The 26867-nt window shown below is 47.2% G+C and overlaps 1 protein-coding gene across 2 annotated transcripts in view; it reads left to right on the top strand.

Annotated features, from left to right (window-relative positions):
- Positions 1-26867, top strand: part of Cracr2a (calcium release activated channel regulator 2A) — a 67663-nt gene that overhangs the window by 26408 nt on the left and 14388 nt on the right. Inside the window, exons 7-13 of one of the 2 annotated variants that reach the window (XM_051173176.1) lie at positions 1374-1561; positions 6094-6165; positions 8270-8315; positions 10094-10200; positions 13979-14312; positions 21612-21744; positions 25956-26154. In XM_051173176.1, coding sequence (XP_051029133.1) covers positions 1374-1561; positions 6094-6165; positions 8270-8315; positions 10094-10200; positions 13979-14312; positions 21612-21744; positions 25956-25996 — 921 coding nt within the window. In that variant the 3' untranslated portion in view covers positions 25997-26154. Of the gene's footprint in view, positions 1-1373; positions 1562-6093; positions 6166-8269; positions 8316-10093; positions 10201-13978; positions 14313-21611; positions 21745-25955; positions 26155-26867 lie in introns of those variants that run through there. The other variant, XM_051173175.1, reaches the window with a different exon arrangement.

A 26867-nucleotide genomic window follows, 5' to 3' on the forward strand; every position in this document is an offset into this window, starting at 1 on the left:
GGACAAAAACTCCATCTGGAAAAGACTTCAAAAAACTGCTCATGTGCCTGGACAGAGCCCATGACCTCCTCTGGGATACAGCAAGCACAGGCCACTCCCCTCTCAGAGAAACAAACTGAGTGGTACCCTCTGCAAGCTGGCAGCTGAGCCTGGAGCCTGGATCATGGCACCAGGTTGCCCTAGTGTCTTGCTCAGCAGCCTCCTCAGGAAAGCCAGAAGTCATGGGGGGAGGGGAGTCATGGTACCATTGGCCTCCAGTCTCAGTTTGCCTGGTCCTGGAAGAAATCCAGCCCTCGACAGACCCAGACACAAGGCTTTCCTAGGATCAGAGAAGAGTATTTTTAGCAACATGCAAACATAAGCTCAGAGATCCCCCTGCTGAGGCTGGGGCTATTGCCCCTGCTGATTGCTAAGCTTTAGGTCTAGGCCTCTTTCTTCTTTGTGGCAAGAGGCTGCAAACCCTGGGAACTAACTGCCTGCTGCCTTTCCACATTCGGTCCACAGTCATACATGGCCTGGCTCCTCCTTCTCGTCCTCTCCGTTATGCATCAAATTCATAGCAATTAAATTTATCCCTCAAATGAAAGATTGCCACTCCATTTAATTACTGCACGCTTGCCTGATAACACAGGAGCCTCATGAGAGGCTTATGACATTCCTTGTGGCTTCTTCTCCCCTCACTGGCCACATTCATGAAACTAAATTTATTATGATCTATTTGCCTTCGTGTGCTGCTTTGTCTGGAGAGGGTTGGAAGCCCCACAAACAAAGCCTACTCACCGGCAGAGAAAAGCTGAAGTTATCAACGTGCACATTTTTAAGTTGCTTTAGGGATGCAAGAAAAGGCATGGGATCTGTTTGACCTGGTTTGGTTAGGTTTTTTTTTTTTCCACAATCTCTAAGATCCGTGGGACTCAGGTAAAGCTGTCTCTTAGACGAAGGGAGGTGGGCTTCTGAGAGGAGAAAAGAAATGGATAAATTTCCTATCTGTGTTCACAACAGGGAAGGTGGCTTTGTGATGAGTGGCCACTTAACTGTTCTTTATCCTCATTAGGGACCAAGGCAAAGATTTGGCTTAGAGGACAAAAGGGACTTAGATGAGGTCTTTTGCCCATGTTGACTTTGGGAGGGAAGACACAGGTCATCTTTGGAATTTTCATTGCTAGCAATCCTACACAATGAGCCACCCCAGGCCTCTCTAGCAGTCCCATGTGGAGACTGGGAGGACAGAATGTTCTATGAAAGTCACTCCTGCCCGCAGAAATGTCTGCATGGGTGTGCTGGAGCAGAACAGTGCTGCCTTGGGCTTGAAGACAGTGTGGAGCTGAGCCAGCAATGGCCCTGTTCATCCTTCCTCTATCCCCTCTTTGTAGCTGGAAGGCCAGTGCACAGCTCTGCACAATGACAAGCACGAAACCAAGGCCGAGAACACCAAGCTGAGACTCACTAACCAGGAGCTGGCCCGTGAGCTGGAGCGCACCTCCCAAGAACTCCAGGATGCACAGCAGCAGCTGGAGAGCCTCCAGAGGGAGGCCTGTGAGCTACAGCAGGAGAAGGAGATGTGAGTTCAGCCCCAGGCACTCTGGGCTACTCTGCTCCGTGTGGGGAACTGGGATCTTTCATCCCAAAGATCTGTTTCTTGGCCTGTGTGTGAGCTGGAGAGTTAGGATTCTTATTTGTTGAGGTTTCTTTCTCTCCTTTCTCTCTTCAACAGAGTCTCACTGTGTAGCCCAGATTTCCCTTGATCTTATCGTTCTCCTGCCTCCGCCTCTTGAATTCTGGGGTGACAAGCATGACCTCCCCCCCCACACACACACATTCCTGATGCTCCTTAGAACTCTAACCCTCTTCCAAGAATCTGCAACTACTAAGCAAAGCTAGGTATGGCCAGAGATTCACAAGAAACAGCCCTTGTCCTAGTTGCTTTCAGTTGTTGTGCTAAAACACTGACCAAAGCCAACTTGAGAGTAGAAAGGGTTTATTTGGCTTATAGGTTATGGTACGTCCTCATGGGAAACCAAAAAGAGGCAGGAGCCCTGGAGGTGGGAGTTGAACCAGAACATGGGAGGGTGCTGCTTACTGGATCATTTTCCAGCTCAGCGTCAACATGTTGTTTGAAGATGCCAGGCACATCTGCTAGGAACAAAACTGTCCACAGTGGGCTGTGCTCTTACACATCAGTTAGTAATCAAGGAAATGGCTCACAGACATGCCCATGGGCCAACTGATGGAGGCAATTCTTCAACTAAAGTTCCCTCTTACTAGGTATATCAAGGTGACAATCAGAGTTAGTCATCAAGGCCCTGGTCTCTGGAAATGAATTATGCAGATAGAAAGACTGGCTATTCTACCCACACATAAGAAGCCAGCCCAAGCAGAGGCTGAAGGAGCAGATGGCTCTTGGTACCCATTGAAGGCTAGAGACCAGAAGCCTCAGAAGCGAAAAGGCTTCTGAGGTCATCGGATAATGTGACTGATGGTGACAGGGCTCTGGAATCATGAATAAATCCCTAGCCATCTTTTTTCTAGCAGTACTTTCTCTGAGAAGACTGTCTGAGCCCACAAGGAAGCCCACATCTCTCAAAGTTTGGCTTCCTTTCACTGCTCTTAGTGTTCAGCCATTATGCTTAGGCAGCTAGAAAGAGGCAGAGCCTTGCCCGACAGCAGATGGAATGCATCTTCACCTACAGTGGAGGGCATGGTGCCAAAGCAGCCCTTCATCTTTGGGGACTTAAGATTTTTGAGAGTTAAGGACTCTGAGACCAGGCCAGGAACTCTCTTATTTATTTGGCCATTCATTTACCTACATACTCACGATATCCTCTCCTGAAAAATGTGCATTGCAATTTATTCCATGCTGGGTACCTTGGGCCTTCAGCACATCTCATCAAGATCAAGAACTTGACCTCATCTCATTCGATCACACTGTATCCTCATGTGGCCGGTATACTGTCAGTCTGATTGATGTTACATGTTAAATGCTCACATACCCTACTAACACCCGAGAGCATAATAAGCCTTCCAGCCACACCCATTCACAGCTAAGATCAGGACTCACTCTGTTCAGTCACTCTTCATTTCTTCACTCACGGGTCATTGTGGGCTTGAAAGACACCAAGGGTACTGGTGGTCTGGTTTCAGGGCATGGGACGATAGGCTGACCAGCACTAAGGCTCTGCACATCCTAAGTGCCTTTGTTCAGAATGAAAGCCCCCGACTTTATGTGAGTGCTGGCAAGATTCTGGAATGTGGGGTACATCCAAAATGCTTCCACGAACCCTTTGGGAAGGACTGGATGAGAGGGACAAAATGTGTTTAACCCAGAAATGTCACCCTAGTAAGGTATCTCAAATTGTAAGATAAATGAATGTCTCTCAAGAAGGTGACTTAGAAGGAAGCCCAGCCCCCATGCCACTGCCTTGATGCTGGTGTTGCGGGGACCATGTGTTTCATTACCAACAGGCGGAGTCAGCTCTTTCTGTCTGAGAGTAGGGTGCCAAGGCATAGGCACCTAACTTTATGACAGAATTAGGGAGTCAAGCACTTCAAAATCCAACCAAGCTATCAAAAGTGCCAACAACTGAAGGCAGAAACATTAAGACAGTGAAGGGAAACAAGCCTTGTGGGGAGCATCACAGCTGAGCATAGGGAATTGGAAGCCTTCACACATCTAACCTTCCTTAACGAATCCAGAGATGCGATCTCTGAAAAGATGGAGGCAAGTGCATGAGGAGGAAATGAACTGTGAACTGGCAGTGTCTTCTGGATGTGATGGGCCCAAGAGAGCCTTCCCCACCCAGAGAAGCCAGGGGACTCATTTTCTGGAGAATGGAGACTCAGCTTCCATTCACTGCCTTCATTTCTACCGAGGCATACCGGCAGCTCGGAGAAGTCACACAGCCAGCTAAGATTAGGCCAGGGTCCAAACCTCCTTCTGCCAGGGTCCCTGGTGTCTTGTGATGTGATGTTGCTTCAGAGCTGCTGGGAGGGGGTAAGGAGGAGACAGGGAGTAAACAGACACAATCATTTATCAGCAAGCTTTCCAAATGGACAAAATTAATTTTCCCATTCTCTGAAAACACTGAAGGTAGGAAAACTAGATTTGGGGATGAGATTTTAAAAAAAAAACCCTCAAGCAGTGAGATAACACAAAAACGAAGGGCGGCTGAAAAGCTGCACCTCTGAGCTGATTTTTAATTAACTTTTATCTCAAAGATACAGTTTAAGACAAGATACAAAAGAATGACTCCCCAAGAGAAGTCTGTCTCCTCCCCTGACCCCTCTCTGGATCCTGGAGTCTGCTGTGCATGTGCAAATACATCCTCATGTACACACACACACACACACACACACACACACACACGAACATATAAGCACATACACATACACATGCATACACACACATAAGCACATGCATACACACATTTATGCATACACTTAAACACATGCACACACATAAATATATGCACATGCATTGACATAAGTATACATACATACACACAAACACATAAGCACACACTCATACACACACATATAAGCACACGCATACACACAAATTCACACACACTCATAAGTAAGGACTTATACACATGCACACATATAAATATATGCGTGAACATAAACACACACACACACACACTTTTATGCAAACATTTTCCTTTAGAGACCGGCAGCCAGCCAGACATACAGGTTTATGTTGTCTTTTTTTAATTAACAACATATTTTGTAGAATGATCCATAGCTCATCTTTTTCCTGAAAATAAAGCCAACGGCAACTCCCTGAGAAAAACTACCAACTTTTCACCAAGGATTATAACAAAAGGCAGCTGGTCCTCTTCTTCCCAGTCTGCTATCACTCAGGGAGAAGTGACCTCAAGCTCAGAGGGACTTAAAAGTTTAGTCAGTCAAATATCCAAGAGCCACTATTTAAAGATGCCCTTTCGTTAATACACAAAAACTGTGCTGGCTATATCTGTATGTGTGCATATATATGTATACCGATCACCAAAGATACATGTGTTCACTGGACAGACAGATGAGTATGTATTTGCATAAGTGGTATGTGTGTGTGTGTGTGTGTGTGTGTGTGTCCTGGTGCTGTACACAGAGGCAGAAAATACCCAAATAGCACGAGACTTATGAACTGCTTTCTCGTCAAACACTTAAGACACAGACCTCAGCCCTCTAGTGAGTTCCTGCCAGCAGCAAGTGACAACTTCTCTGATGTCCCTGACAGACAGCAGTAGGAACTGCGTAGGAGAGCCCCCTGAGCTGGGCACAGGCCTCTTCAGCATCCAGGACCCAGACAGGAGCAGGCAAGGCTGTATGTGTTGTGCAAAGCAGAGCAAATTCCCAGACAGGGGCTCAGGGACCCAGTTTGTATAATGGGAAATAATACACTGTTTTCCCTTAAGTTGAAATTAAATATAATTGGTAATAAAGTGTGAGGAATCCACATCTCTGCAGGAGCCGGCAGAGTTGTGTTGCTTAATTAGGATTGTCTGAGGTGAACTTAGAATTTTATTCAGTCTGTTATGGTCTTCATATGACTTTGTAATTATTCTGTAAAGAAAAAGAAAGGAAAGACACAGATGACGCTTAAGGGCTGAAATTATCAGGCACTTGGTGGGAGGGTCCCCAGGGGGATGTTGATGTCAACTGCTCAATAATGACATTTGAGAGGTGGTAGAGGGGTGACTGTCCTCACAGCCGGGTGAGCACAGTCAGATGGAAAGTGACAAGTTTATGAGGCTGTTGGGTACTTTCCGCCAGAGAACCTCACTGCTGTGGAAAATGGGGACTCTGGGGCCTTGGTGGTGAGATGGAGAGGTGCTTTGATTCTATGCCGAGGTTCAGAGCACAGAGGCAAAGACGAGGCATTTTTGTGAACTTAAGTCCAGTGCTGCCCACTTCTGTCATTTCTTCTCCCTCCCCCTCCCCCCTCCCCAGCTCCCCTCCTCCCTCCCTCCCTCCCTTCATCTTCCCCTTCCTAGCCTCCCTGAAAATGCTGCTGTTTCCTTGTATGACATAGCTGAGCCCCCTCCTCCCTTCCCATGACTGCCACTCACCTGGCTGTGTCTGCCTCCTCCTCAGGGAAGTGTACCGAGTGACAGAGACTCTGCAGAGGGAGAAGTCTGGCCTCCTGAAGCAGCTGGATTTCCTAAGGTGCGTCTGTCCAGGCCTTCCCTGACTGTACTCTGGAACAACACTGATTCCAAGTGTAATAGTATTTTCTCATCAGGGCTGCCAGCCCACAAATAATGGCATGGAGGCATTCATTATGAAAGCTCCGCCTAAGCTTAGGCTTGTTCCCAACTACTTCTTAGATTTAAATTTACCCATATTTTTTAATCTGCGTTCTTCCATGAGCCCCATTACCTCATCTCTGCGCTGCTCATCCTGCTTCCTGTGTCTGGCTGGTGCCCCACCCCCTTCTTCCCAGAGTTCTCTTTGCTCAGAAGCCCTGCCTGTACTCTCCTGCCTAGCATTGGTCATTCAGCTTTTTATTACACAATAACAGCAATACACCTTCACATAGTGTACATCTATCCCACAGTAATCAAGAGTGCCTGCCTGCCCTTCCCCCAGCCACCAGCATATGGCTTGGATTGCTGAGTGCTACCCACTGGGAGCTATGTAGTCATCTACTCACGTGCCCACCTTCTCCTAAAATTCATCCCTCTTTGTGTCGGGCTCTGCCTCATCCTTAGTGTCCTTATGGGACAGTTCATGACCCTTAGTTGAGAAGGAGTAGGTCTGAATAGGCAGCTATTCTATGGCAAGTATACATACACTCTTGCCTCCAACAAAAGCATCGAATCCGTCAGGTATTTTGAATTCTGGAATCAACCAAGAGCATCTTGGTGTCAGAGAAATAAAATCCATGTCTGGATGGCTCTTACCTCAGCCACGGAATGAGTAAATGAATCACACATAGGGCTGAGAAAGGATTTCCCCAGCTTCTAAAACCCACTGCAGTAAACTCAAAGTTCACCACCAAGAAAGGCACACGCAGAGGGAGGAGGTGGAAGGTTTGGGTTCCTCTAGGTTTTCTATAGGTGTACCTGCTGATGGCCTTGTGTGTTGACAAAGGGCTTTGCCACGTTCAAAGTGCAAGTGGTTTTGAATCATTTCCAGGTACGTCTGAAACATCTTGGGTCTGCTTTTGTGACAGCAAGATGAGGCCAGTGTCTGATGTTTTTAGTGGGGAAGAATTAAAAAAGCCACTGCTGTTTGAGATGTGTTCTGCTTAGAGTGAGGCGAACCAGGCCTCCCTGGTTGGGAGATGGAAGGGGTCCCAAGTGGCCGTGTCCTACTCCACTGGAGACAAGGTCTTTGTTCTCGGGAGGCTTCAGGAAGAGAACAAGATGCCTAAGGACACTGTTTTAGCTATTTGTTTAAAAAAAAAAAAAACTTGTTTTTCTTCATTCTATTGTACTTAGAAATAATAATAATAATAATGGAGGGACAGACCACAGACCAAAGAGAATGAATGTAAAGAAATGCCCATGGCACTCCACAGGTGTTCATGAGTCTTTCTCTCGGAGGTCAGCATTTGTGAGGTTCAGGTGTACATGCCTGAAGCCTTTCTGTGCCGTCACACGGTTGCTACAGTTAAGCAGGCATGAAGGAAGAGGCATGGCAGGTTTCCCCATCTGTGAAATCACCAAGGATTCAGGAGAGAGAGAGACTGCAGGGGGTGGGGGAGGGGTGAAGTGGGGGGACTGCTGGAATTTGAAGTGCTGGTGAGACAAGAACCATGGCTAGAATGTAAGGTGTGACTTCCTTAACCTTCGCTCCTGTCCCTGCACGGAACATATCAACAAAACAGAAAGCACGCGTTGCCATGAAAGGGCGAGCTCGAAGGCCTTCTAAATCCTCATTCAAGTTGCCAGCTTACTGCTTGGCCAGCAAGAGGGTCGGTTCTTCAGGTGTGAGCAGCTCGCTTTGCCATTGTCTGGGTTTACCTTCCACACCCCTTCCCCAGACTTGTTCCAAAGGCCTGGCTGTCACTGGAAGGGGATATGCCATCCTGCCCCCCAAATAATAGAGGCTGAGTGTTCGTCAAGGGCAGCGTGTCACAAGAACACTCAGTCTTATCCCCCTGCCTCTGAGAGGATTTACATATGAGCTCTCCTCTGTCCAAAGCCACATCCCTGGGCCTTCATATCAGCCTTTCTCCTACATCCTTCTGGCTGGCTAATGGGATGCCATTGGACCTGTCAGCTGCAGAGTCCATGTTTGAACAACTTTCCCTTCCTGTCCACAGGGAGAGAAACAAACATCTCCGGGATGAACGGGACATAAACTTTCAGGTAATTGCTTTACCAGTGCTCTCCTTGGATTGGGGCAGAGTTAGACAAGGCCCAGGGGCAATCTGACCAATTTCAGGACTGATCAAGACTGCCCTGGCACTTACATTATGTTGGGTCCTGTCTATGTAGGCAGGATGAAAGCCTGAGATACTATGCAACAATAAAAAGGTAAAACCACACACAAATTTTCTATGAAGGGAAATGCCTTCCTCTTGGCACAATCAGACTCAAATATTTGGAAGAGCCATACATTTCTTGGATGCAAATGTGACAATTCCATCCGTGAGATGGCGCAGTGAAATTCCCATCACCTGAAGGGAAACGCTCTGTTTGCTCTTTTGTCTAAATTTTTTATCTCCTGATGAAAGCCTCAAACTTTATGCTGTCAGAAACAAATTTACAATGCACACATAGCTATTTACACAGTTGATCTCATGTACAACCTTTCCCCTACTCTATACAGACCCCTTCCTCTCCTGTACCTGAGCACGGTGCAGCATACTTTCCCAAATAGTGTCACAGGGCTTCACGGTGTGGCGCACGGAAGAGTCTCTAGAATGCCGCGCCTCCTTCTTCACCTCCCTTTTAAGACAGCACACACAGGAGTCCCTGAAGTGGCAGGGCAGCTGGATAGGACTTCGTAATTGTAAGATTATCATGCCGTGAACTTGTGTCCCCGGAGAAGGTGTTGGCTGAGCAGTAACCTCAACACGTTCAGCCTCTGAGGATTGATGTGCCTTGAATTAGGCCCTGCCTGGCTTAGGCTGCTGTCCCAAGGGTGCCAGTCAACACCGTTTCTTTGACATTACCGGCCAGCAGTGATTGTGTCGGCTGCCCACCTGTGTGCACCATCAGAGCCAGACTTAAGCCTACACGTGCGTGGTTCGTCTGATGATGATAACGATTGTAATTGTGTTAGAAGAAATACCGATTTCTTTTAAACCCTCAACCAGATGCCATCCTAATCCCCTCACCTGACAAACTCATGTTGTTTTGAAAGAGAGGAGGTGGAGGGAAGAGCACCAGGAGGAAATCAAAGAAAAGGGGATAGAGCCCAACTGATGCAGAATAGTAATTGAAGATTTGCCTGTAGTCATTAAAGCTGTGCCCTCGGGGGTGCTTGGGGCTCAGCAGTTCCTTCTCTCATTATGAGTCCCGGAAGCATGGGGTGGCTGATTAAGGCAGAGCTCTTCTTGTGATCTGGTGCCCCATGACTCTTGGATGACGTCTGTTCCAGAGTCTTGGCAAAGGGGTTCAGAGCCCGGCTCCTCTCAGGGTCTGTGTTACAGGTATCTGGAATGTTCACCCATATCCAGCCTGCTCCATAGATAACTGCAGAGGCCTCAGGCTAGTGAGGGTATGGTGGGCAGAGCCCTGAGCTAACTGCCCCTCTGGGTGATTCCCTAGCTTGATACCTCATGGACTTTGGGGACAAGGGTTATTAGAGCCACAGGAAAATGGTGACTCAAAATGCAGGAGCTTCTGGATCCTGTAAATATTTCCTTATGCAGTGAATACCTTTGTCCTCTTTTTTTGATCTCTTGCAAATTACCAGTGTTCCTGTGACAAAAGACACAGGAGGCCCAGGCTCTCCACTCTGTATTCCCTTCTCTAAGTAGTTATCTGGAAAGGAGACCGAGGAATCCTAGTTGGGGATTGGGTGGCAGAACTTGTCCTGCCTCTCATTTGGAGGCCTGTCTAGAGCCTTCCCTCACTTCTGCTCAAGCATTGAGACAGATCCACAGGCGTGGATCTCAGGGCATTTTGTGTTTCTGCAGAAAGATAAGGCCGCCAAGGCAAACACAGCTGCTTCCAAGACAAGCAGGAAGCAGAGATCTGGCTCTGTGATCGGCAAATATGTGGATGGCAGGGAAAATCTCAGGAGGTAAGTCATCAGCCACCATTCCTCCTCCCTCCATTCATTCTTCTCACACCCTTTTTGGAGCTGCCTCTGGGCCCACATTTACTGGCCTTTGAAGTATGGCTCTACGAGGAAGGTCTGAGGTCAGTCTCACTCACTTGCCTTGAATCTTGGAGGACATGGCTCTCTCTGTTGTCACATCCAAGCTGAAGGGAGACTATGCAGAGCAGACTTGTAGGCCAGATACCATCTCTGAGGCTATCCTGCCTTGCTGTGGGACTGCAGAGAGGGGGGCTGATGGGAACTGCCCAACAACCGAGATGGGGGTGGGGTGGGGATGAGGAGGATGAGGATGAAGAGAAGATGATCAGGGAGGGAGCAATGGAGGGAATGGCTGGGCAGTGCTCCATTTTATTGATCCACTTGGTTGTTCTGGAGTATAGTTATACTGGCTGTGAGCTGATTTAAATGTCATACAGAATCACCATTAGCTGAAACCCTTTAGAGACAAAATTAGGGCTTGTGATTGACAGATCATCCCAATGATTCATATTTAACTGACTCAAAGGCAACACGTTTTGTTGCTGTTGGAGGGCACATGAGTTGAGCTTGGATACCGAAAGGATTGGCTCAATCATACAGACAAGCCAGTCCCCTCCCCCTCCTCTTTTGAACAGGTACTGTGTCCACATGGATGGACACAGAGAGGTCAGGGCAGCTAGTCCCTCCAGTACTGGGGGAGAAGATGTGTAAACTCACTCACAGAGAAGATGTGTAAGCATGAACTGAAGATAAGTGTAAAGTAAAAGTGACTTTGGGGTGGAAATGCGCTGATCAGAGAAACCCCTGGGCCAGATTATCATGAGTTATCTCTCAACAACTCAATAATGAGGTATAGCCTGGAAGCCAAACTTCTACTCTAGTGTTTGTTAGCCTGTTGGTTTCTCAGAATGGAATGCATTTCTAGATTGATTGATTTGACAGTCATTTGTGGATTATCTACTTTGCATCTGACACTTTTGTGACACCTCCACTCTGTCATCCACTAGCAGATGCTCATTTAATAGATAGGTGTTGAGTGGCCTCACTGTGCCAGTCACTGGAGCAGAGGTGTGCAAAATAGACCCTTCCCGCCTTCATGAGCTCACAGCCAAGTGGCAGAAAGAGAAAATAATCCACTAAACATCAAAGCGTGCACTCAGAATTCCAATATCGATTTTGGCAAAAGCAGCCACTCTTCTCTACTGCTGGCAGAAAATGTTTGGTGGCAAAACAAAAATGAGCTTAGACATGCTAAGCTGAAGCCATTACAGAATGTCAACAGCACTTGAGATGTTCCCAAATAAAAGGCTTTTTCCAAGAAGAGCTCCATTTTAGGGCACACTTAAATGGTTGTTTCCTTTTTTGGTTAAAAACCTTTGGGAAAATGTGTGTCGTGTGTGTGTGTGTGTGTGTGTGTGTGTGTGTGTGTGTGTGTGTATGTGTGTGTGTGTCTGATTACATGGGTATGTTCATGTTCACACTGCATATAAAAGCAACTAAGAATGGACAAGGAGAGGATACTGTGTTCTGAACCAAATAGTCAGGTAATGGGCTCCGTACTGTACACAGGAAGGGTGTTGGACAGAAGCCAGTGGGCTGTTATTTAACCTATTTCATAAGCAGAGAGAAAGATGCTGGAATTGCTATAAATCTTTTGCTCTCTAGCCAAACCAATTTACTACTGTTGAAAGTAAACGCTGTCTTAATCTGTCCTTCCGAGTCACAGCTAGCGTCAGCGAGTGATGGATTCACTTAGGCTTTCTTTTTCCTTCCTGTTATTGACCTTAGGAAGAACGAATACCAGAAGCCAGGGTTAGGACCGGTGGCGCTTCCCTTGAACTGCCCTGTCTCTGTCCCTTGATTCAGTTCCTTTCCCCCTTCTCCTTTGCACTTGCTGCCTTGCTGGTCCCTCTGCAATCCTTGGCACACACTCATGTGCATGTGCGTGCACGTGTGTTCATAGAACATGCCTGCTTCCTTGGAAACACCTTGAACTGCTCACCAAGACAGAGAAGGAACCCAGGATTTTGGAGACCTGTGCAGACTCCAAACCCTTGGAAAATACAGCCTGAGCTTCCCTCTGTGCTCCGATTGCCCTGTCCCTTCCGCTTCCTACTGTCCTCTTTGCTTGCAGCACCCAAATGCTTCCAGAAGCAAGTATGCACCAAAGTCTTCGAGGCCACTTGCTCCTCCCTCTATTTCAGGAACTCAGACAGGAAGAAGACGAAGGGGGACACAAGCACTTTCTGATCCAAGCCAATTCATAATGACCTGCCTCTGAGTCAGGGGACGTCTGTCATGGGTGGGAGGAGGTCCCCCACAGCAACAGTACTCCTACATGGCTGAGGGATGCTGTGTGGGTGTGCTGTGTGAGGGTGTGCTGTGTGCATGTGCCCTGTGTGGGTGTGCCCTGTGTGGGTGTGCTGTGTGAGGGTGTGCTGTGTGCATGTGCCCTGTGTGGGTGTGCCCTGTGTGGGTGTGCCCTGTGTGAGGGTGCCCTGTGTGGGTGTGCCCTGTGTGGGTGTGCCCTGTGTGAGGGTGCCCTGTGTGGGTGTGCCCTGTGTGGGTGTGCCCTGTGTGGGTGTGCTGTGTGCATGTGCCCTGTGTGGGTGTGCCCTGTGTGAGGGTGCCCTGTGTGGGTGTGCCCTGTGTGAGGGTGTGCTGTGTGCATGTGCCCTGTGTGGGTGTGCCCTGTGTGGGTGTGCTGTGTGGGTGTGCCCTATGTGAGGGTGCCCTGTGTGGGTGTGCCCTGTGTGAGGGTGCCCTGTGTGGGTGTGCCCTGTGTGGGTGTGCCCTGTGTGGGTGTGCTGTGTGGGTGTGCCCTGTGTGAGGGTGCCCTGTGTGGGTGTGCCCTGTGGGTGTGCCCTGTGTGAGGGTGCCCTGTGTGGGTGTGCCCTGTGTGGGTGTGCCCTGTGTGGGTGTGCCCTGTGTGGGTGTGCCCTGTGGGTGTGCCCTGTGTGAGGGTGCCCTGTGTGGGTGTGCCCTGTGTGGGTGTGCCCTGTGTGGGTGTGCCCTGTGTGGGTGTGCCCTGTGTGGGTGTGCCCTGTGTGGGTGTGCTGTGTGGGTGTGCCCTGTGTGAGGGTGCCCTGTGTGGGTGTGCTGTGTGGGTGTGCCCTATGTGAGGGTGCCCTGTGTGGGTGTGCTGTGTGGGTGTGCCCTGTGTGAGGGTGCCCTGTGTGGGTGTGCCCTGTGTGGGTGTGCCCTGTGTGGGTGTATGCTATGTGGCTATCCCTCTCAAGCATTCTATTACGAATGAATAGGTAGATGGACCCTGTTTTGTGGTGGAGGAACTGAGGTGTGAGGAGTTGATGTCCTTCCGTAATGACATGAAGTTGAGGGCACATGGTGGCAGCGCAGCCCAACCACCCTGTTGCTCTCCCAGAGTGCTGTGTTTCCAATCCTGCACATTCCTGTCTTCAATGCCTTCTCCGTTAAATAACCCTGGTCCTAAGAATACATTCGTGTTGTTTGTTGCATTGGCCCTTCTCTTGGGTCAGTACCACATGACGACAGGGCCTTTATTTTTACTTGGTACCTGGTAGTAATCTTCATCATCATCTTTGTCACTGGCAGTGACCGCAGCAGCAGGAGGCAACCCGATAAGGCTGTCGTTAAAAATGAGCTGAGTGGTGGGTCTGGTGTCCCCTCCTCCTCCTTCCCCAGGGTTCTCTTCCGTGCTGTCTGCTGGCAAGTATCTCTCCATTCCATATTGATATTTTATCATCTTCTACTCATCTTCCTCCTGCCCCCATCCTGATAGCCAGTCAGTGGAGGAGGATGAGGCATTCGGCATCCCGAGGAGGAGAAACTCTGTGAGCCTGAGTGCCTATCTCCTGGCAGAGGAGGAGCCGGGAACAGGAGAGCCAGGGACTGGGCTTCCACGTCGCCAGGCTCTCCGCAGAATCATCTCCATTGAGGAAGACCCCCTGCCTCAGCTCCTGGAAGGTGGTTTTGAGAAGCCACTGAGCAAATGCCCAGAAGAAGAAGAGGTCTTTGACCAGGGGGCAGAAGGGCAAAGCATGGCAGCTCCAGCCTTGGAACTCATCCCTACGTCTCCCCGAGGGCAGCCTGTTGGAAAAGAAGCCCTCTACAAGGTAGGGTCCAGGCAATGCCTCTGAGACCTGCCCCCTTATCTTTGAGCCCAGGAGCCCCCAAAGGACACTCAGGAGGCCAGCTTCCCTTCCTTATACCTTTTCAGCTGAGCGTCGCAGAGACTCTCCTCATTAGCTTCCGTTTTACTCTCTGTCTTCTAAGTCAGATCTGAAGCATTTATTGAACACCTGCTGGAGTCAGTGTCTGCTAAGATCCATTACAAGTGATCATTTGGTACAGCTTTGTCAAGTGTTTGCGCCGTCATCTTTCTATTGATGTCAGCCGCCTAAGCCTCTTCCGTTCCCGTGTCCCGTGTATTCCTCCCTCCAGTATGTTTCTGCACACCTCCATCTCCTCACTCAGATTCCCTCTGAATTCTGTAAGGAGAGTGGTTCAAAGGTCATGGCACTTGGTTCTTATTGCCAAACGCTCTCTAGAAGGGCGACTCCTCTTTGCCTTGTGGGACTATGTCCCTCTGTTAGTTTGTAACTTGATCTTTGGAAAAGGCCATCCAGCCCTTGGCCTTCACCCTCATCCTCCAAAGCTTCTCTAGAAATGTGATGGCTGTATTCAAGCGGCACCTCCCTTGGGCAGCCCCCAGCCGGTGGGTCCGTCTCTACCTCTGCACTCCCTTCCAACTCCCTTCAATACATGGGCCTACACTCACTTTCAATGGGCACAGATGAGTCAGTATTAAAGTCATCCCAAGATATCACCCAGTATCATAATATGTGACCAAGAGGTTTGTAAGAGACAGGTCTACAGGGAAAGACTGTGTTCCTGTGCGTTGAGGCCTGTCTTCACTGTGGTCTGATAGATGGGCCTGACAAATGTTTTCGCACTGCTAGAAGTTGGTCCCCAGAGGGAAGAAGCTGAGGTAGCCAGCCTCCGGCTGGGATCTTAGCATAAGGCTACCCAGCAACCTGCCTCTGAAGCTGTTTGCTCCGTAACTGCTCTTCTCTCTCAGCGGACCTGGTGGCCCCACGTCTCCTCACAAGGTTGTGGCACCATCTTGATACAACATCAGAGAGAATAAAGAGGGTCAGTTGTGAGGAAGGCTGCCCTGAGGCAGACCTCTGTGAGGTGTAGATAATGCCACCCTTCGGAAGAATATCTGGTAATAGGAATCAAGTGTCATGACCTTTCAACCCTCACTTCTACTCCTAGTGAAAGGTCAAGACTGTAAGTGCTGTTTAGACTAGAAAAACATTAAAAAATAATGCTACTATAGGGACATAAATTATATTACAATAATTTAGTAGATTATTATATACCTGCTAAAATTACGATTCCAAAAAATCTTTAGTGACTCAGAGAGATTTGTATTGTTATTAAATAACTATGATAACTAGAATAAATTATATACATATATATAACCCATTTAAATAAAATATTTTCTCATATATCTATAAAGGCTGAAAAATGCATAAAACATGGGTAGTGACTATCTCAGATAATAAAAAATTTTGACTTTTTTCCCTCCAATTCTGTATTTCCCAAGTTTAAAGATTAAAACATATGACTTTAATTTTTAAATATTCACTTTATTTATGAATGTGTAGGCACATGCATGGCCACAGCACATGAGTAGAGGTCGGAGGACAACTTGCAAGAGTCAGTTTTCTTCTTCTGCCATGTGATTCCCAGGGATAGAACCCAGGCTAACAGCCTTGGTGGCAGGCGCCTTTACCACTGAGCCATCTTGCCAGTCCAGAATGTATCATTTTTTTCTTGGAGGTTTTAATTTTCTGACTTGGGTTCTGGGTGTTATTGTTGCTTGTTTGTCTGTCTATCAGTTTTGTGGTGTTGGAGACAGAAGTTCGGGGTCTGTAGTGGGGTCAAACCCTTCATGTCTTAGACATACCCTAACTCTGCTTTTTAAGCATGTAAGAGGGGAAGGACAATGACAGCATAGGCCCGGATGTGATAACCAGGCTTCCTTCACCTTGCCTGATCCTACAGTCCACCTGTCTGTCACCTGACAGACAGACTGTCCCCAAGAAAGGGGGATTTAGCTGTTCATGTGGATTTAGCTACCCGTATCTGGAACATTCATGGTGGGTGCTTGAAAAGCAGAGTTCTTCCCAGGGAAGGGGATGAAGGCCAGGCAATGGTACAGTCACGGCCATGATCACCATCTTTATCATCCACATCTTGGATTTCACATGCCCACCTCTTTCCTGTGCCAGCTCTGGCACGTTTTGCTTAAACAAATGACAGTTGGAGGCACCTAGACAAGAGACAGGCAGAAGCCAGTGCCTTGTGTATTCAATGGATAAAGAAAATAGGGCAGAGGGCATTGTTTTAATTTTATCTTAAATTCTTATAGTTGACCTTAAATTCTTTTCTAACTATGCATTTCTCTCCCAAAGCCTATGGGGTTTTGTTCAGAAAGTCAAGTTCTGCTAATATCAGCTGTGCTTTGTTATAGCACTTGCTCAACCAGATAAGCTAATTCCTTCAAATCCACTTTTAAATCCACCCTAAAGAGCCTGCCCTCTGATTGGCAGCACTGAGCTGAGCTGGAAGATGAGGCGTGTGATGAGTTAGTGCCCCAGAAGGAATGGCTGCGTGTGGGAGGTGTCCCTCATACTACCTCCTGCCCCAGATAAAGTTCAGCCATCCCGGTCATAGTCCCAGGATGATGGCAGTCTGGTCATGCTTTGTTCTCTGGGGCTCGATGAACAGAGCAACATGTGGAAGCCTGTGGAGACTTCCCACCTTCCTGAGCGGAAGAGTGTCCTAGTTTGGATTCTCTGTTGCCATGGGGAAAACAAAAAAACAAAAACATTGACCAAAACCAACTAAAAGGGAATAAAGAATTTATCGTACAACTTCCAGGTCATAGTATATCACTGAAGGAAGTCAGGGCAGGAACTCAAGGCAAAGAAAGCTTACTGCCTTTCTTTCCATGGCTTGCTCAGTTTCCTTTTTTACACAACCTAGGACTACCTGTCCAAGGGTGGCACTGTCCACAGTGGACTGGGTTCTCCATGTCAATCATCAGTCAAGAACATGCCATCAGCTTTGCCTACGGGCCATTGAGGGAGGAAGTCATCCCTCAATGGTCCTTTTCCCAGATGATTCTAACCAGCACAAGGGTGGAAAATCACCACGTGGCTATCCATGGCAGGTGACTATGTAACAACCGAAATTGAAGAGAGGATACAAGGGCCATGTGCAGAGACTCCATGTGTAGAGGGCCTCCATCCCACCCAGATGCTATTCTCCTGGGGGCACATGACTGATGGGAGATGCCATTATATATATATATGTTTCTCATACTGGTTAATAATAAAGCACTGTTGGCCAATAGGAAAGGAAGATAGGAGGGACTAGGAGACAAGGAGGAAATAGGAAGTAGGAAGGAGGAGTCAAGATGGAGAGTCTGGAGAGAGCTGGACGCCAGCCGCCTCCCCCGGTAAGAGAAGGCCATGTGAAGATACATAGAAATGGGTTAATAATTAAAGGCAGAGCTAGCCGATAAGTAACAAGTAACCGGGCCAACAGTATTGTATCAAATACAGAGTCTCTGTGTGTTATTTGGGGCTGGCGGCACAGAGGCCGGACAAAACCAAGCGGCAGGCAGAAAAACCCGTACACGTTACAAATGGCGCCCACGTGGCTAGTAAGAACTTCCACTTAAAATTTAACAAAAGCTTAAAAAAGGGTTTTAGAAACAAAAGAACAGAGACAAGCAAGGTTTCTTGGTAGCAGCATTTTTCTCGGTTGGACTCTGACTTGCTAGAGACAAGCAGATATTCACGCGGCTCCTTTAAGGGAAGATTCCTGACTCAGCATAATCGGCAAAAAACTACACAGCTTTTAAATAACTCTGCTAACAATTTATTGGTGTGTATGAGAGATGGCAATGGCAGTGACCACATCTCCAAGCAGGTAGCATGCTTTCTGGGTGGCAGCGCAGACCAAGGCGGTGAGCACAGCTTTCCATGCTGGCGGTAAAATACCCGCCACCATCTTTGGTAAACCGCGGCTGACACAGCTATGACTTTCATTTTAGCAATGTTGTTCTTTACCAGATAAAAGACTTGTGGCCAGACGAAGATAAAGATTTACAGTAAAGACAGATTCATATTAAGAAAAACCTCTAAAGGTTTACAGTGTGTTTTAAAAATATACGTAGACATGAAAAAAATGTTTTTAAAGAGACAAAGATGAACTGGGTGTTGCTAGCACACGCCTTTAATCCCAGCACTCAGGAGACAGAGGCAAGCAGATCTCTGTGATTTGCAAAGTAAACCTGGTATGCAGAGTGAATTCCAGGACAGATAAGAGTTACACAGAGAAACCCTGTCTCAAAAAATAAAAAGTAAAAGAAACAGAGTAATAATAAAGCCACATAAAGATGAAAAGCTCAGAGAGAATCTGGTTACTGTATGCTATTGTGTTGTCTCTGCATTCTTTGACTACTGAGAAAATAACAACAATTGATAAAGGAAATGTTGCTGGATTAATTCAATTTATATATTTTAAAAATGTTTTGACTCAAAAATTTAAGTCTAAGGACAAGTTACTTGGGAAAAGGATTTCTATTTTTGTTTCAACAGAAAATAAAAAGCTGTGGATTCCTTCCAGACTAATGTGGTTTGATCAAGCCAGGCCCCCTGAAACAGAGTTCCTGATGATCCAACATTCAAAACAGCTTGAACAAGGCAGCCATGCAGACTACTGCCATCTTCTCAGGATCCCCCATGACAGCGCCCCCTGTCAGCAGGAAGTAGTTTGGAAAGAACGACGCCCAAATTCCCAAATATTGTTTATAAATGTTTGTTTTCATTTAAATGGACTTGGTTATAAATGAGTAATGATCACAGCCAATTCTTTTTAAAGGTAAAAAGGGAATTATGGTATAGATATGAATACTTTGTTTTGGAATGGATTTTCGTTTATTGATACCATTTAAGGTCAATTTTGTGATTAAGTATATTTCTCCTCTTGTTTAGATGTTGTGTTTATATAGCTCATTTAGAAATGTAATGTATATTTTAGTACAGATTTTAGATAGTTACCTATAATAGTCAAAACTTATAGCTAGGTGAGTTAGGTTTTCTAGATATGCAGAGATGTATTTGAGATAGATAGGAATTCTTCAAACCTTTCAAAGACCTACAGAAAATGGCATTTAAAATGGTTTAGGGTTTTTCTTGACAATGAGGCACAATTGCTCTTGGCAATACCACCTGCACCAGAAAGGAAGATGGACATCGAAGAAATGCATTATGACGTTTGCTTCCAATATGGCAAGACTAGCCATTTGGACAAGATACTGCTCTTGTCTGGACTGTTTGACTTTGTGATGTATAAACTGGACATGCAGGACCCACAGGAAAGTGACTCCTGATTCAAGATGGACATTGCTACAGAGATCCTGCTTCATGGAAGAGTCTTCGAGACAGTATGCAGGACACGGAGAAAAGTGACTGACAAACTGCCAATAAAGAAGACAGTTTAAAGTTTTCTGCTTTACTGGAGAGTCTGTCAGACATACTATGGCCTATGGGCTGAAGATGGAAGATTACAGAAGAACTTCGGGTGACTGAAAAGGCAAGATGTCTCTGTCATTTCTAGAGCTTATATATTATCCTTCTGTGGTCTTTGAAGGAGTTGAAGACAGATAGTTATAGTCATAGTTTTCCTTAGTATTAAAGATAAGTTACTTTAGACACACAAAGATAGGATAGATGATGGAATATTTTCTTCAAATCTTGCTAAATGTTAATGGACTAAATAGTGTTAACTGTGATTATTTGATAACTGTTGTGTTATATATTTTGCTATGTTAAGGTTAAAACCCTTCTTTTTATTTAAACAGAAAAGAGGAGATGATGGGAGATGCCATTATATATATATATGTTTCTCATACTGGTTAATAATAAAGCACTGTTGGCCAATAGGAAAGGAAGATAGGAGGGACTAGGAGACAAGGAGGAAATAGGAAGTAGGAAGGAGGAGTCAAGATGGAGAGTCTGGAGAGAGCTGGACGCCAGCCGCCTCCCGGTAAGAGAAGGCCATGTGAAGATACATAGAAATGGGTTAATAATTAAAGGCAGAGCTAGCCGATAAGTAACAAGTAACCGGGCCAACAGTATTGTATCAAATACAGAGTCTCTGTGTGTTATTTGGGGCTGGTGGCGTGGTAGCAGGACAAGACCGGGCAGCAGGCAGAAAAACCGTACTTGTTACACATGACCATTAATACCTGCTTTCTATAGATATCTATGGCAAAGTAAAGAAGTGATCCCAGCCAGTTAGAGAACTAGTAGGCTAACTGGGGCTATTTACCAGAGCATGAGTAAATAACACAAAGTTAGTTGTACCCCAGAAGGGGAGGACTCCAGAGAGCTGTACCATTGGAGCCCCCTGTACAACTTTCAGGCACTTCCTCCAGAGAGCCCTCCAGAAAGGGTCCTTTCCAGACAAGTTGCCTGGTTTATGTGACCTTAAGGAGTGTGAGTCTTAGAGCTTTTGGAGTCTCCTAAGTTTCTTGAGTCTCAGCAAGCATCATTAGGGTTGGTCAAGTGAAAGGAAGGCAGGTCCCCAGCCCTGTGGTCTTCCATCTCTCCCCTCTCCCTTCCAAAGACTACCTTGTGATCCTAGTCTGCTTCTCTGCTGCTGTGATAAACACATGACCAAAAACAACTCGGGGAGGAAAGGGTTCATTTCAGCTTAGGCTCACAGTCATGATGGAAGTCAGGTCAGGAACACGAGGCAGGAACCAGAAAGCAGGAACTGAAGCAGAGGCCACTGAAGAGAGCTGCTTACGGCCTTGCTTCCCGTGGCTTGCTCAGCCTGCTTTCTTGTCGCACCCAAGATCACCTGTGTGTGTGTGGGGGGCACCATTCACAGTGAACTGAGCCCTCCCACACCAATCATTAATCACGAAAATGTCCTATTGACTTCCCCACAGGTCAATCTGATGGAGGCATTTTCTCAAGTGAAGTTCCTTCTTCCCAGATGACCCTATCTTATGTCACATTGACAAAAAGCAAAACAAACAAACAGCACCCTTGTCTTCCCCTGCCCCTGCTTTCTGGGACCGTGGACCCCTTCTCATTCTCACCCCCAGTGCTCAGTAACAGGCCTTTCACATGAATGTGCGCGAATAGCTGTTATTTCTCCTAACAATCTCTTGTTCATGCTCTAAGACAAGTGCTAGGTGTATTCTGGGGCAGAAGTGGCCTCCCTGGTGCTGGGATCTCAGTGGATAATGAAAAGCAACCTGGAAGCAGCAGGGGCTGGTGGCCGTTCCCAGAAGGTGATCAGACTGTCTCCATCCACAGGAGGAAAGCATTTCCTCTACCCCAGACCGACTCTTCAAGATTGTGTTTGTGGGTGACTCTGCTGTGGGGAAGACATCCTTCCTGAGGAGGCTCTGTGAGGGTCGCTTCTCCATAGGCATGGCAGCCACTGTGGGTGAGTTCTCTTCTCGAGGATGGAATAAAGGCTCATGGGAGGAATGGCGGCACTGGCTAGAAGGAACAAGGAGAAACCCGCCCCCCTCCCGTCTGCCTGGCACTGCTGGGCTGCTATGCTTATGATGTGTGTGTGGGGTGGTGGTGGTGGTGGTGAGTGCTTCATAGTTCCAGCCTTGTATTTAGGAGTTGAGGTTGACAGCAGTGGGCGTGTGGTCTTTGATCCTCTCTGTGGGCTCCCACCTATCCATCTAGCTTGTGCTATTTCTGCAAATAATCTCTCTGTGTGTGTGTGTGTGTGTGAGAGAGAGAGAGAGAGAGAGAGAGAGAGAGAGAGAGAGAGAGAATACAAGCATGAAGGTCAGAAGACAGTCTAAGGGAATTAGCTCTCTCCTTTCTCTTTGTGGATTCTGGCGATCAAACTTAGGTCATCAGACTTGACAAACACTTTTACCCACTGAGCCGTCTCACTAGCCCTCCACTGCTGTTTCAATCAGTGGGACCCTGAACCTTCATGCTTCCCAAGATCTGATAAGAACTCCCCCAGAGCCAAGACCTACTACCCCCAACTTTTTTTTCCTATGGGCCTACCCTGCCCATCTTGCCCTTAGGCCTGTGGTCACATGCACAACTGGGAACCATGCAAGTCTTCTTTTACACATTAGCTTGATTTGTCCCATATCCCGGATCTGCTAAGAGTCATCAGAAATTAACTGTAGGAGTGAGTGTATTAGGCTCAGCTGCCATTAGATAGCCATGGCTGAATGTGTTCCCACTTACGGACAATACTTTATTCAAAGGGAGGTTTTTAATTGTTTCACCCAAAACTGCACATGACATTGGAGTGTGTGGCAGGATCAAGGGCACGTTAACCCTTCAGATCCTACCAAGTTGAGTCACTCAACAAAAGATGAAAGTGAATGCTTGCCATGCCTCTTTATCTGAACTGATGAGACTACTGAACTGGACAATGTAGTCATACAATCTAAGCACTGGCCATGACCTCATATCCACCATTTCAACCTGTCTTCACATTGTGATCAGCCTGATAGATTGAGAAACTTAGGTCCAGAGAGATCAGGAGCCCTACACACATTCCTATGATTAGTGTTGACACCACCACTGGATCCACACAGCCCCTCATCTAGCTTTTCAATGATGACCTAACAATGTTGCATTGTAAGCACATAGCAACCTGTGAGTGGTAGGGTCCCTTTTCTGCCTTTTGAGGTGGGCAGGAAAGACTGGGAAGGTTCAGTGAGTGGGACATTGGAAATCCTAGGTACTCATCCTGACTGCTACTGACCAGTTCCGTGACCTCAAGAGGACACAGTCCCTTTGATGTTTCTTATGTGAAAAAGAAAGGATTGGAACCAGCTTCCAAGCCCAGGTCTCTGGCCAGACCACCCTTGACCACTGGCTTCTGACAAGCTGGTTCTGTAGGGCAAACAACCCAAGCCCTGGGGCCTTTCCCTGTGTGTGTGTGTGTGTGTGTGTGTGGGAACTCATCATTTTCCTCTCATCCTGAACTGGCTCATCCATCATCTTTTCTACCCACAGTATCATCCCACATGCTTCGGTGCCCTGTGATTCCTGGCCAGCCGTTTCTTACGCTGTTGCCCCTTGTCCCTCCCTCCTGGGTTACTCCACATAAAGACTGTGGACACCCCAATACAAAGTATCAGACATGAAAGGAGGCAGGGCAGGCACTGGATGCAAACTCAGGACAGTCTGAGCCATCCTTTGAGCAGAAGCCAGGGTGCTAACTGCAAGGAGGTACGGCAGTGTCTGGAGGCAGACAGGCTGGCTTTCCTAGAGGGTCCTCCAGTGTGGGACCCACAAGTCAGGGCTCTTCAGGGGCTCATGGTGACAGGCAAGATGCTTTTTGAGTTCCAGGCTCATCTCTAAGCCACATGTCTCTCCTGACAATGGAGTCAAGTTCTACTCCCAACCTCATGCCTGAGACAAAAGGCTCTGATAAAGAAAATTGGCCCATTTTTACTTCCCCAGAGGCCACCACACATTTCGGGAAATTCCAACAATTTGACAAGAGGACAGCCCAAAGGTTTTTTTATCATGAGGCATGAACATGCCAGAGCAGTAGCAGGTTCTCAGGGCAAGTTCTCTAGCCCAGTGTGCCTGACCTTGTTCTGTGTGTGAGTTGATGAGCAATTGTCATACCAGCAACAGAAATAAGTTCCTTTTAGGATAATGTGTCACCAAAGAGTCAGTTTCCCAAGGCCACAGCAGATCAAACCCCACTCAGAGCTCTGGCCAGTCCCTTATCCAGAGCAGCAATTATGACTCCACACTGTAGTTGGTAACTTTTTACTCTTTGTTCTTTGGGGGACCCACCATCCAGCTCCCAAGTAAATACACGGAGTCTTATTCATTCTTATGAATGCCTCACCTTAGTTTGGCTTGATTCTAGCCCACTTTCCTTAATTATCCCAACTACCTTTTGCCTCCAGGCTTTCATCTTTCTCTAGTCTATGTACCTGTCTTTACAGCTTATTCTGTGGCTTGCTGTGTAACTGGCCCCTGATGACCTCCTCTCCTCCCCTTTCTCAATCTTCTTTGTATCTCCTTCTATTTATTCTGTCTACCTGGCATTCCCACCTCTGTCTCTCTCCTGCCTAGCCACTGGCCATTTAGCTCTTTATTACATCAATCAGGTGTTTTAGACAGACGAAGTAACATAGCTTAACAGAGTTAAACAAACACAACATAAAGGATGAAACACATCTTTGCATCATTAATCAAATGTCCCACAGCATAAATGAATGTAACACATCTTCAACTGATATTCCACAATACCACTCAGCAACAAACACTGGGCTTTTCTTTAGGCTCACATCTGTCATTTGAGGTCACTTCCCGGTCTCCCACATTCTATGAGAAATTGGTGTGTAAAACCCTTGCTTCTGCCTGCTCCACCTCAGAACTCTGCCTGCTCCTTCATGAACAGGTGTTTGGACCGCTGATGGTTTTTGTGGAGCCCTGAAGCTGGAAAGACCCTTGGGAATGGTCTGTTCACATCCAGCCAGATTGTGAGGGGACAGAGGCCCAATCAGAGTGAGCATCAGAGACCAAATCTCCCTGGCAGCCAGCGTTCGTCCCCAGTGCTTAGGCCCACTTCTCCACATGTCTGCTTAACCTCCCTGCTTTAATCACAGCCCAGAGCCCAAGGCATGTCCTGATAGAATGCTTTCTGTTCTCTCTTGACCACTAGTGAGGTGCTCACCCCAAGTCCTGTAGGGAATTCCTGAAGTTAGGGTCCTCCTGCGAGGCAATTTGTAGACATAGCCCATCCCCTCCCCTTCTTTGCATGGTGACAGCCTGGCCAGTCTTCACCAGAAAGGCTAATGTCACCTTCCAGGGACCCTTCAGCTCAAGTCTAACCCATACCACCTCCAAAGCACACTTCTAGTGACTGGAGATTTCTTTACTTCAACTGTTACATCTAATTGGGTTGCAAGTGGAAGGATATCTCACGCCATCATGGAATGTTCCTCCAGAACTTAGAGATTATGAAATTCCAATTTAGTTCCTTCAAACCTCCAACCCCCTCAAAGAACTGAGTCTCAAAAACTGAGGTGAAATGACATCATCAAGTCATTCTGCCTGGCACTGGCAGGGCCCAAGTCTCCTAATGCTTGGACCTTTAGAGTGCCAGATGGTCTTAAAACACGTGTCCCAGGCCCTTTGCCCCACAGTATTCTACCTCCTCTTTGGTTGAACTCTTGTTCTCCTGCCATGGTGTCTGGGTGCTGTGACTGTCATGCCATCCTCACTTTATGTTGTCCTTATGTTCTCTAGCTGCCTCTGAGCTCTTGCTTATACGCTTCCCTAGCTGCCTATCATGTTTTTAATCAAGAAGAAAACTCACCCCCGGTTCAGCAGCTAGCAGTTGTCATCTGTTTTGATGGGTACACATGGCTATGGGATGCCTGGCAAAAGGAAGCTCCAGGCAGCCTATGCTCCAGGTAAGGATGCTAGAATGGACTGGGGAACCTCAGCCTAGCTGCCAGCCCAGGGAAGGGAAGAAGCTTGACTGCAATTTCTCATATGTCCATGGTGTGTGTGTGTGTGTGTGTGTGTGTATACGTGTGTAAATTATAACCCTCATGGGTGACTTGGGGATACTGAAGGATGGAGGCCTATATGAAAATAGTGGAAATACAGTAAAAACGTTCTAATTTTCTCACCCAGATGAATCCATTCCTCTCTGTGAAGAAAGAGGCCCGGGGTGACCTTCACCACTTCCTGCTTCTTCTATAACTGCTGAGTATCTCCTGCTACTCTCTGCCAAGGCTTTTGTTCCTTGTACTGCTCCTGCTCCCTGCAGGGCAAGGACTCTTGGGTATCTGTGAAAATGGGAAGGGATGCCTTCCAGTTCTGCAAACAGGAGTCATAAATAATAAGACTTTAAAAAAAATCTTTATGCATTTTAAACATTCTGAAAATCACAGGAGAGAGAAAGGCCGATGAAAGGGGTCAGCTCATGGCCAGAGGGAGAGGAGAAGGGGGAGGAAAGAAGGGCAGTCCAGCCCAGGGAGGGTCACATAACTGAAGAGGTGATCTGAATGGCCTCGCGATGATTGAGAGTCCTAGACCCTTCTCAGGGGTGAATACAGCCTTTGTCCCCTTCTCCTACCTCTTCTTTGTCCTTTCTGCTATCTGCAAACCCCTCCTCTCCTCCCCCTGCTCCTTCTCCATTCGCCTTCCTCCTTTTCAAGCTCCTCTTCTGGATTATCTGATAGGAATATGAACGTAAGCTCCATCCCTTTGGGATGTTTGAATTTACTAGGGACATTTTGAAAGTAGTTTCACCAAAAGCAAAGAATGAAAGGACAAAGCTACAGAGTAAGGAAGGCACGGAATAAAGGTGGTGACAGGCATCACCCCAGATAGGAAGTCATCTGCTCATTGCATGTTGCGTGGGCCCTGACATGACTTCATCCAGTGTCCGAGAGTACGTACATTATGGTACAGCGAGGAGCCTGTAGCTAAGACGGGTTCAGCGACGTCTTCAAGCCCTGCAGTCTGAAACAAGACCAGAACTCAGATCTCATGCCCCCTGTGCAGTGCTCCGTCCATTTTCCTACACTGCCCCACAGGGAA

Source organism: Phodopus roborovskii, unplaced genomic scaffold (assembly GCF_943737965.1).
Source record: "Phodopus roborovskii unplaced genomic scaffold, PHOROB, whole genome shotgun sequence".
Classification (NCBI taxonomy): domain Eukaryota; kingdom Metazoa; phylum Chordata; class Mammalia; order Rodentia; family Cricetidae; genus Phodopus; species Phodopus roborovskii.